The sequence below is a fragment of the Oncorhynchus clarkii genome, chromosome 6 (assembly GCF_045791955.1).
Source record: "Oncorhynchus clarkii lewisi isolate Uvic-CL-2024 chromosome 6, UVic_Ocla_1.0, whole genome shotgun sequence".
NCBI classification, from domain to species: domain Eukaryota; kingdom Metazoa; phylum Chordata; class Actinopteri; order Salmoniformes; family Salmonidae; genus Oncorhynchus; species Oncorhynchus clarkii.
The window spans coordinates 7,448,332-7,459,757 of NC_092152.1; the positions used below are offsets into that span (position 1 = coordinate 7,448,332).

Consider the following 11,426-nt stretch of genomic DNA (forward strand, 5'->3'; position numbering starts at 1 on the left):
GAAATTTGTCACAAATGCAGTAGAAGGGGGCACATTCAAAGAGCATGCAAAGCAAAATTCAGTCACAACAGTAAAACTGAGAAAATTAAAGGGTTGGTGAATGCACTAGCAGAGAACAGTGGCAGTGATTCAGATGAACGATTAATTGGTACAATGGAGTTAAACACAGTGACTTCTCCCAGCAGTAGCATAATATGGGTGACACCAGATATCGAAGGCAAACCCCTCAAAATGGAGCTGGACACAGGATCTGCAGTGTCTATAATTTCCACTACTGTCTACAATGAGCACTTTAAGGCTATCAAGCTGAAGAACACAAATGTGTTGCTGAAGACATACTCAGGAGAGAGATTGAGCCCAATGGGGGCGTTGCAGGTCAGAGTGCATTATGGGGGGCAAACACAGCAGTTACAGCTGTATGTGGTGCCTTGAACTGGCCCCCCGTTATTTGGCAGGGAATGGCTTTCAAAAATAAAGCTGAACTGGTGTGACTTGAAAATGCTCCACACGTTCCAGTCCAGAGAGAAAGGTACAGACCAAACACTGGAGCACTTGTGGAAGAAATACAACACAGTTTTCAGTGATCAGATGGGAACAGTAAAAGGCTTCACAGCCAAACTTGTACTAAAAGATGACGCAACCCCCAAATTCTGCAAAGCCAGATCTGTTCCATACTCCCTGAGACCAAAGGTGGAAGCGGAAATCGATCGCTTGCAGGATACAGGGATCCTGACGAAAGTGGACAGAAGCGAATGGGCCACACCCATAGTTCCTATTGTGAAGAAAGACGGGTCTGTTAGAATGTGTGGGGACTTCAAGGTAACTGTGAATTCAATGTTGCATGTGGACCAATACCCCCTACCACGTCTGGATGACATCTTCGCTGCACTAGCTGGTGGGAAACACTTCAGTAAAATCGATCTGAAACAGGCTTACCTGCAGCTACCGGTTGAAGAGAGTTCCAAACAGTACCTGACAATAAACACACACAAAGGTCTATACAGGTATAACCGCCTGGTTTTTGGCATTGCATCAGCCCCAGCCATTTGGCAACGAACTATTGACCAGATTTTGCAAGGAATCCCAGGAACCCAGTGTATCCTGGATGACATGATCATAACAGGACGCACCGACAAAGAGCACCTGGCTAACCTGGAAGAGGTCCTGAAAAGACTGAAAGAGTATGGTCTACAGGCAAACTTAAAGAAGTGTGAGTTCTTCAAAGACAAGATTGTCTTCTGTGGACATGAGATTGACTGCAATGGATTGCACAAAACACAGGACAAAATCGAGGCAGTGGTACAGGCACCACGACCACAAAATATCACAGAAGTAAGATCTTTCACGGGACTGATCAATTACTACAGAAGATTCCTCCCAAACCTTTCAGCAGTACTCCAGCCTCTAAATCAGCTCCTGGAAAAGAATAGGACATGGTGGTGGACAGAGCAGTGTGAAAATGCATTTCTGGAGGCAAAACGGCTCATAACATCTGAACAGGTCCTGATGCATTACGACCCTGAAATGCCAGTGAAGTTGGCTTGTGATGCGTCCCCTTATGGATTAGGGGCAGTCCTTTCACACACACTGAAAGATGGGTCAGAGAGGCCAGTTGCATTTGCGTCACGAACATTGAATGATGCAGAGAAAAACTACTCACAAATCGACAAAGAAGCACTGGCACTAGTGTGGGGCGTCAAGAAATTCCACGCATACCTATATGGCAAGCGTTTCACACTGGTTACAGATCACCAGCCGTTGCTTTCCATTTTCAGTCCAAAGAAAGGCATTCCGGCAATGACAGCAGCCAGGTTACAGCGATATGCCCTGTTCCTTGCCAGTCATATGTATGACATTGAGTTTAAGCCGTCATCCCTCCACACAAATGCAGATGGATTATCCAGACTGCCGTGTACAAGAGAAAGACAAAGGAGGGTGGATGCAGTGGACATGTTCCATACCGCTCAGCTCGAGGCCCTACCAGTCACAAGCACAGTTATCAAACAGGAGACAAGGAAAGATGTGACCTTGTCAAAAGTGTACACCTACACCATGTCAGGATGGCCAGCTACTGGCAGAAAGGAGCTGACTCCGTATTTCCAGCGGAGAAACGAAATTACAACGTACCAAGGATGTTTGATGTGGGGAATGAGAGTCATGATACCCCAGAAATGCCAACATCTAGTCTTGCAGCAACTACATGAAGGTCATGTTGGAATTGTCAAAATGAAGCTGCTCGCAAGGAGCCACTTCTGGTGGCCAGGTCTGGACCAACAGATAGAAAATATGGCAAAGAACTGTAGTGGATGTTTGGAAACCCTTCACATGCCTGCTCCTGTCCCAGTCCACCCATGGGAATGGCCCGCAGAGCCATGGCAGAGAATTCATGTGGACTACGCTGGTAGTTGTTGTGTTTCTGGTTATAGTTGATGCCCATTCCAAATGGCCAGAGGTGTTTTGCACTGACTCCTCCACCTCAGCTCAGACGATAGAGTGTCTCAGAACAACGTTTGCACGCTTCGGTTTGCCACTGCAGCTGGTAAGTGACAACGCGCAAGCTTTTGTAAGTGACGAGTTTACAAGATTCATGTCAGTAAATGGAATCAAACACTCAACCTCAGCTCCGTACCACCCTGCCACCAATGGGCTGGCAGAACACTTTGTGCAAACCCTAAAGCAAGGACTCCGTGCAGCAAAACGAGACGAAGGGACTTTGTAAACAAAACTGGCCAAGTTCCTGGCCTCCTACCGAAACACCCCACATGCCACGACAAATGAAAGCCCAGCCGCACTGATGTTCGGGAGGCCTCTCCGCACACAGCTGGACATCATGAAGCCAAACAGACGTAATGAAGTGCTGAACAAACAAGCCAAGATGCTCTCCGGTGGCCGGGAGCGCCATCTCCAAACAGGACAGGAAGTGATGGTGCGAGAATACAGAAGAGGAGGGAAATGGACAAGAGGGGCCGTACACACACAAACGGGACCCAGAACTTACCAGGTTCAAGTGAGCCCAGACATAATGTGGCGGCGTCACATTAACCAAATGCATTCCAGGGAAAACAGCACAACAATCGAGAGAGAACAGGCACAGAGAGCTCCTGAGAGTGACACACAGGGAACTGTAGAGGATGGTGGGGCAGTAGAGAGACCCCAGGCTGAAAGAAGGGAACGTGTTGATGAAGGTGCTGCTATAGCAGACGCTATAATGGAACAAGCACACACTGAGGATGTTCAGGAGCCTCCAGACAATCTGAGGCGCTACCCAGAACGAAGGCACCGTCCACCAGACAGACTAGACTTATAAACAAACAAACAAAAACGAACTGTTCAAGTTCAAATTAAAAGATGCAAAATAACTACAACAAGTTCTGGGAAATGTTTCAGTTGTGGTTTGGTAAAAGTAACTCTAAGAGAAGGACTAAGAGAAGGAATGTTATGTTCTGTTAATTACTGATGTCCCCTTTAAGGATGGAGCACCCTTGGTCGTGCGCAGTATTGTTCTATGTTATTCTGGTACTAACTAGTTTGAGTAAATGTGAAGCTCCAGTTCAATTGCTTGTATTCCGAGTCTTTCTTATTACATAAATAAGTACTAAGTGTTAAGACACTACAGGGTGGAATCTATTGACATGTTAAAGTATTATTCATGCAAATTTAAAGAATGTTTGTAAAAAAGTATCCAAAGCCGACAAATACAAACACAAATTACTGTTGATTGGAGGGATGACGTCCCTCAACCAATAACAGTGTGTTGTTTTCATGAAAGTCTAATGGGGTGGAAGATATTGGTTTTTTAAAAGTATTTTTATGTAAAGTAACTTGTTTTACTTTTAGTAGATTTTATAGAAGTTAAAAAAAAATGTAACTAATTGCATTCGAGAAAAGAGGTCTCTTATCAGTGTCAAATTTGTTTGAGATCTCTGTCATGTCGTTGAGAAGGTATTGATATTTTTCATTTACAGGCAATTGTATGCGATGCAGTTTTAAGACGGTCCCTTAACCCTCTGAGCAGAGGATGGCACATTTTTAGCTACATTTCACCTCCAAAAAGTGATTATGACACCGAATGGTAAAAACAAGGGGTTTAACTTATTCACTATCATCAGCTGATTTAGAATATTAGATTTATATATATTTTTTTATTTATTTAACTAGTTCAGTCAGTTAAGAACAAATTCTTATTTACAACAACTAGCTAGGAACAGTAGGTTAACTGCCGTGTTCAGGGGAAGAATGACAGATTTTTACCTTGTCAGCTCGGGGATTCTATCTAGCAACCTTTCGGTTACTGACCCAACACTCTAACCACTAGGATACCTGCCGCCCCCGGTAGCCTAGTCAACCTTGCATGTTCCGTTGAAGAGGTTTGAAGAGCAAAGTCTGAATCTTTAATATAAAGCTAACTTCACCACTGTAAAACACTGTATGATTAAATCATTCAATATTGATTCACCAATAAAAACGTTGAGCTCATCTTTTAATAATAATGTATTCATCATAGAATCATCTTTGATTATAGTATTGTCAGTGGCGAGCCGTCATTTAGGGCAGGTGGGGCGGAGCCACACCCGTTTTGAGCCCCACGTGTTTAACAACAATATATATATTTATATGTTGCCTGCTTTGCATGTTATTTTGGCAATGTCTACTTTTAAAAAAATCATTGAGTTAATAAAGCTGCACAATGTTCTCTGGTTGCGCCGTGATTGGTTCAACATCATATTTTCAAAATCATAGCTACCAAGCTAGCAGTCATCATCATGCATCCAGTCAACAATCTACTGGCAAATCCTTTTCAATCCTTGTCATATGAAGAGAAATTATAGATAAAAAGTATCAGTGGTCATCAACCTTTCCAAATAAACACAAAAAGTTGGAAATCGCAAATTCAACAATGAGTGGTTTGGAAGGAATCAGTGGCTAACTGCAAGCTAAGCTAAAGCTTAACAAATCAATCACTAGCCTGCTATTCAGCATGATTCCTGAGTGGTTGGAAGCTTCTCTATAAATGATGTAATATGCCTGGGAGTGTCACGTTCTGACCTTAGTTCCTTTATTATGTCTTTGTGTTATTTTGGTCAGGGCGTGAGTTGGGGTGGGGAGTCTATGTTATTTTTTCTATGTAGTATTTATGTGTTTGGCCTGGTATGGTTCTCAATCAGAGACAGATGTTGTTCGTTGTCTCTGATTGAGAATCATACTGTTTTCCCCATTTTAGAGGTGGGTGATTGTTTTCTGTCTCTGTGTCTTCACCAGACAGATCTGTTTTGTTTTCGTTCGTTGTCCTTGTTATTTTGTTTTTTGTGTTCAATGTTAATAAATGATCAACATGGACACGTATCACGCTGCATATTGGTCCGATCCTTCATACTCCTCGTCAGAGGAAGACGAATATCGTTACAGGGAGATATGTATACTGTATCTAAGAAAGTAATACTAAGTGCATGTTGTGTAGTAAGCTGTTAGTAGCCCATGTGCCTCACCCTAATAATTTTGTCCCTTTCCCCTCTCATAACTTAGCCTACTGCTCTGGCTTGATGGTGCACATGTAGACTATAGCCTGTTTAAGAGAAATGTAATCATTGAATATTGTACGAGCTTTCATTGTCTGCTTATATGCAGTTATGACTTGGTGTACAGGGAGAATACTGTAAGAATGGCCCATGTTCAAAATTCTGTCGCTGTACATTTCAAAAGTGCTGAACAAATGGTTATATTGACAACATCCATCCTAGCTCTCTCATTGTCTTAATCTAAATTACAGATATCCTGTAGTCCACTCGTTGTCCCCTTATGCCATAGTTTGTACATCTCAATTATCAGCAGAATCCACGTTTGTTTAAGCAAGTCAGCCATATCAGCTATGGTTTTAAAAAATGATTATCTCCATGGTGCTGAAAAGAAAGCTCTGCTGTTGGGACAGCTTTATGTCGACCCTAACAGTTTGTGGGCACCGTTTGTTAAAGTTATAGTGCAATTAATGTATTGTTTAGTGTTGTGTTGTGTAGTGGCTTTGCTGGCATTAATCTAAAACATTTTGGGGGAGTTTTCCCCACCAAGACGTACATGCTGCAATCACCACTGGGTGGGTGAATTATAACACATCAACCCCGTTACCTATAGATAGACAGTCTAGAAATGTTTAAACTATTTACATGTGTTTGGTAAGCTTGCATTCCATTCCCCCTGTCACATGGGGATCTATGGTTGATTCTAGATGAAATAGTCAACTCTGTTACAGTCAACCCTGTCACTTTATTTGGCACTTAATAGGCACTTACTATAGTATGTATTTGTTACTTTGAGATGGAAAACATGTTTTATATTAAGTTGAACATGTGCTCTTTATGACAGAATGTTAGAATTAGGTGAAATATAAAGTTACACTCCCCAAAAGGTACTCAATTGGTGGAATGACCCGAGTACTGAACTGGAGGTGGGAGAGCTAACGATGCGTCTACTGTTGCTCTCTCCTCAGATTCTTAGAGAAGCTATTTCAATCTGATATTTCTCCTATGGTCTAAAATAGATGTGTATAGAGGACTCCTCTCTAATATAACATGTCACACATTGTATCAAACTGATGGAATGTTAGGTGTCTCATTGAAAGTCTAACATCTACCATGACTACTGGATGTTTCAATTCTAATAAATAACAAAACAATCCACACCGTAACAACAATATTGCTTTTTTACTAAATGCTTTTATTAAAGAATAAAACTTTGCTAACAAAAATGACATCATCAAACATCACTGGCCTGACTTGAGCAGCTCTGCCCGGGGATGGAGCCAGCAACTTAGCTGCTACCGGTCCGGTCCAGGCTACCTGCAGACCTCCTCCCAGACCTCCTTTTCAGCACCTACCCTTAACAGGAGAGGTGGTGGAAATGATCAGAGTTGCATTCAACTTGAATAAAGATGAGAAACTCTGGTTTGTGGAGCCACTGGTCTGAGGGGAGGACTTCTGAAACCATTTCCATTTTTGGGATATTTTCTAGGACTGTAGAGGTGGTAAGCAGAGATGAATTTAACTAGGATACAGAGGAGAGTCTCTGACCTTCGATGGTTTGTTGCCTGATAAAGAGGATACTTGCTGGCTTGAGGAGACTATAATGTTTTGAGGAAGAAATGTGGCTCGATGACTTAAAGAGGAGGAGGAATTATTGGGCGACACTTTTAATTACCAACGTAACCTCAGTGGAACTGTGGCTTCATCGAGTTCCAGCTCTAGGCAGAATGCTGTAAGACATCACAGAGACAGGTAAGTATCTATATATTTACATGTGTGTTGCATGTACACTAAACCCTCACATTTGGATAATGTCACTTTTTAAAGTGATGACATGTATATTAACAGTGTAAAACATGAATAGATGTTTAAACATTCTTTACCTCATCCTAATTTTCTTCCAGATGCTTGGCTTTTTCTTTGTCTTGGATATTCGCTCTGATGTTTCAACCTCTTCTGGAGCTTCTAGCTGCTGGCTGTCTGGCCCCCCCTGATGGTTCTCTGGCCCCCCCTGATGGTTCTCTGAACTCCCCTCCTGGTTCTCTGCCCATGCCTGTTGCCTCCTTGGCCTTTCCTGGTGGCCATCAGCAGATCCAGTGGGCTCTTGGCTTACTTGTTGGCCATTGGCCCACCCGGGCAACTCCTGACCGTGGTTGTAATCGTGGCTGTGTTGGGTGGTTAGACACCGGGTGTTGATTTGAGCATCAGCCTCCAGATTCATCTGCTCCAGGTAGTTTTCCTTCATCCTCTCCCTCTCCTCCTTCAGTTGTTGATGAGTCTGTTTTTTAAGCAGGGACCGCTCTCTCCACTGCTTATTGAAATCCTCCATCTTCTTCCTTCTCTCCTCAGCCTTCAGCAGCTCCTTCCTCTTCTCCCTCTCTCTCTCTGCCCGGGTCATGGTGGATGTTAGCCTTGTGTGTCCAGGGATGGCTGGGAGGGGAGAAGAAGTAGAGTTCACATTCATCTTAGTGGATCTGGTATCAACTTAAATGTAATGGACACAGGGAATGAAGAATAGAAAACACAATTGGATCTCAATGATTCTTTACTCTTTTCAGTTGAGCAAGGCATGGAATTTGTCAATAAAGTGCAATAATTCCCATCCCGAATTGACCTGGCCCTAAGTTGAACATGAGTCCAGAATGGCACCTATTCTTTGTATAGTGCCAGGGCATATGTGATCGCTTAGCGCCCCATGGCCACTAGTAGCCCCACACGTTTTTGTGTGTGTGTTTTTAGGAACTCTTTCTGGGTCTCTACTTAGTCTTGAGAGTTAGACTAGTAGATGACACAAGGTACCATTTAAAAACGTGGTTGTTATCAGCAGTATTTTTCTTGTTATGTCAGTCAGTCACTCAATGAGCCATGTCAGCTAACATATTCTTTGGACAGTAGTTTTATATTGAAACAATGATGCAACATGATGACTGGTGTGGAACGTATGTGTGTAGAGGAGACTAAAGAGGATGATGTCATAAGTAGAGGGAAAACAGGTCTTACCTATGTGGACGATCTTATGGCCCTCCTCAGCCTCTCTCTGATACGTTCTCTCTATCTTTCTGATGTTCCTCTTCTCCCATTTTTTATTCACCCAGCCCACGGCTCTCCTTCGGATACTTTTATCGGGTGGGAGAATGTCCTCCTTGTCATCTTCTTTTTCCTCCTCCTCTAACTCACCCCTCTTGTACTCAAGGATCTCCCTTCTTTCCTCTTCCACCATCTCCTCTCTTTTTTTTGCCTGTATTATTTCTTCTCTCTCTCTGATTAAAGATAAATGGCATTTAATGGCTTTCTTTCTCTCCTCCTCTCTCTCTTCCTCTCTCTGCCTCTCCTCCTCTCTTAGTCTCAACATTTCTTTCTGTCTAGCAATTTCAATCTCTTGTTTTTTATCCTGCTCCTCTTGTTGTCTTGCCCTCTCCTGTTTTCTTTCCATCTCCAGCCGTCTTTCCTCCTTCTCCCTCCTGATTTGTTGTCCTCTTTCTATGTGTTCTCGTTCCCCCTTCAACACTTCTAACCTCCTCTCTTTACGCCTATTGAAGACTTCCCGTGCTTTTGCTTTAACATTAACTACTACATGTTTCTTCATGCTTACTTCCTTTCCTCTCTCTTCTCTTTCCCTGTACTCTTCCTCTGCTTCCTTAATCACTTCCTGCTTTTCTTCCATCTCTCTCTCCTGTTCTATCTCCAGTTCATTCTGTCCCTCAATTTCCCCCAAAATATTTTTCTGCCCTTCCTTTCTTCTTCCTGCTTCCTCCCTTTCTCTCATAATCATCTTTTTTTTCTCCATCTCTTTCTGTTGCTGATCTTTTAATTCCATCTCTCTCTGATTGTCATTGTCTTTCTCCCTTTCTTTCTCCTTCTCCTTTTGTTTCTGTCTCTCCTCTTGTTGTTGTCGTCTGTGTATCTCTTCTATCTCTCTCTGTCTCTTGTTCTCCCTCTCTCTTCCCTCCTCCATGTCAATTTGCTTCTGTTTCCATATATTTTCTTCTTCTTGATCTCTCTCAAACATTATCTTTCTCTCCTCTTGTTGTTGTCGTCTTTCTTTCTCTCCAATCTCTCTCTGTCTCTCTTTCTCTTCGATCGTTCTCTGTCTCTCTCTTCTCTTTCGATATGTTTTTGTCTCTTTTCCATTATCTTTCTTTTGATCTCTCTCTGTCTCTCTTCTTCTCTTTCGATATGTTTTTGTCTCTTTTCCATTATCTTTCTTTTGATCTCTCTCTGTCTCTTCTCCCTCTCTCTTTCTTCCTCTTCCATCTCTATTTGCTTCTGTTTAAATAGTTGTTCTTCATTCTCTCTTTCAATCTCTTTCTGTCTCTCTTCTTCTCTTTCGATATGTTTTTGTCTCTTTTCCATTATCTTTCTTTTGATCTCTCTCTGTCTCTTCTCCCTCTCTCGTTCTTCCTCTTCCATCTCTATTTGCTTCTGTTTACATCTTTCTTCTTCGTGCTCTCTTTCAATCTCTCTCTGTCTCTCTTCTTCTCTTTCTTTCTCTTCCATCTCTATTTTCTTCTGTTTACATCTTTCTTCTTCGTGCTCTCTTTCAATCTCTCTCTGTCTCTCTTCTTCTCTTTCTTCCTCTTCCATCTCTATTTGCTTCTGTTTACATCTTTCTTCTTCAATCTCTCTTTCAATCTCTCTCTGTCTCTCTTCTTCTCTTTCCATAATTTTCTGTCTCTTCTCCATTCTCTTCCTTTTGATCTCTCTCTGTCTCTCTTTCTCCCTTTCTCGTTCTTCCTCTTCCATCTCTATTTGCTTCTGTTTACATCTTTCTTCTTCAATCTCTCTTTCAATCTCTCTCTGTCTCTCTTCTTCTCTTTCCATAATTTTCTGTCTCTTCTCCATTCTCTTCCTTTTGATCTGTCTCTGTCTCTCTTTCTCCCTCTCTCTTTCTTCCTCTTCCATCTCTATGTGCTTCTCTTTGCGTCTCTCCTCTTCTTCTTCTCTCTCCATCTCCTTCTTCTTCTCATCTTCTTCTTGTCTCTGTTTTGGTATTTTCTCCATTCTCTTTCTTTCTACCTCTTTCTGTTTGTTGTGCTCACCCTCCATCTTCTCCTCCATGTCCATTTGGTTCTGTTTCCATTTATATTTGTCTGTTTCCATATTTTCTAATTCTATCTGCTGTTCCTTGATTTTCTTGAAGACTTCCTCCAATTCAGACGTATTTTTGTCATTGATGAGGGCTGTCTCCATCTCCATCTCTCTCTCCACTCTATTTTTCATCTCCTCTTCACTTCGTCTCCAATCATTTTCTCTCTCTCTGTCTCTATCAAATGTTCTCTCTGGTTCAGTCTCGTCTTTCAATCTAATCTCTTCTTTCATTCTCACAACCTCTCTGTCTAACACTAGTACATTTTGGTTAACCTGTTTCACTCTCTCATTCTGTCTTCTAAACGCTTCTTTCGCTCTTTCAAATTTGATTTTGTATTGAATCTCTTTTGTTGTCATATCTTCTTTCAGTCTCTCAACCTCTCTCTCTAACTCTTTTACCTTTTCGTTGACCAGTTTGACTTTCTCATTCTCTGCAATACGCATGTCTCTTTCTCTTTCAAATATGATTTCCTTCTCAATCTCTTTCAATCTCTCAATCTCTCGTTCTAACGCTTTTATCGTTTCTTCTGCCTGTTCCACTTTCTTCTTCATTTCTTGACTTTCCAATTCTGCTTTTCTCTCACTTTCCATCTCCCTTTCTCTCTCTTTTTCCCTCTCTCTTTCCCTCTCTCTTCCTGTCTCAATAGGTTTGTTGTTCCAGGCCAGTCTTGGTCGCTGATCCTCCATGACTTTCTGCCATAGCCTCAATCTCTCAATCTCTTGCTTCATTTTAAAAGGTAAAATTAGTGATAATCTATTACCAAGACATACTTTCAAAAGATTTGCAGAGAACGATACACAGAAATATAACCTAGAGCTAGGTAA

General features: G+C 42.0%; 1 protein-coding gene across 1 annotated transcript; it reads right to left on the reverse strand.

Annotated features, from left to right (window-relative positions):
• Positions 1-7,392: 7,392 nt before the first annotated feature.
• LOC139411831 (trichohyalin-like) lies at positions 7,393-11,288 on the reverse strand. Its single transcript, XM_071158573.1, has 3 exons — positions 10,231-11,288; positions 8,514-9,610; positions 7,393-7,943 (listed from the first exon to the last, which is right to left on the reverse strand). Exons 1-3 carry the CDS (start codon positions 11,286-11,288, stop codon positions 7,393-7,395), a joined length of 2,706 nt encoding a protein of 901 aa, XP_071014674.1.
• Between the last annotated feature and the right edge of the window lie 138 nt (positions 11,289-11,426).

Coding starts and splice junctions, on each gene's coding strand:
- LOC139411831 (XM_071158573.1), bottom strand. CDS start 11,288: ATGGAGGATCAGCGACCAAGACTGGCCTGGAACAACAAACCTATTGAG. Junction 9,611..10,230: donor GAGGAAGAACGAGAAAGGGA/GAAAGAGAGACA, acceptor TCGAAAGAGAAG/AGAGAGACAGAGAACGATCG. Junction 7,944..8,513: donor CCATAAGATCGTCCACATAG/GTAAGACCTGTT, acceptor CTCCCCTCCCAG/CCATCCCTGGACACACAAGG.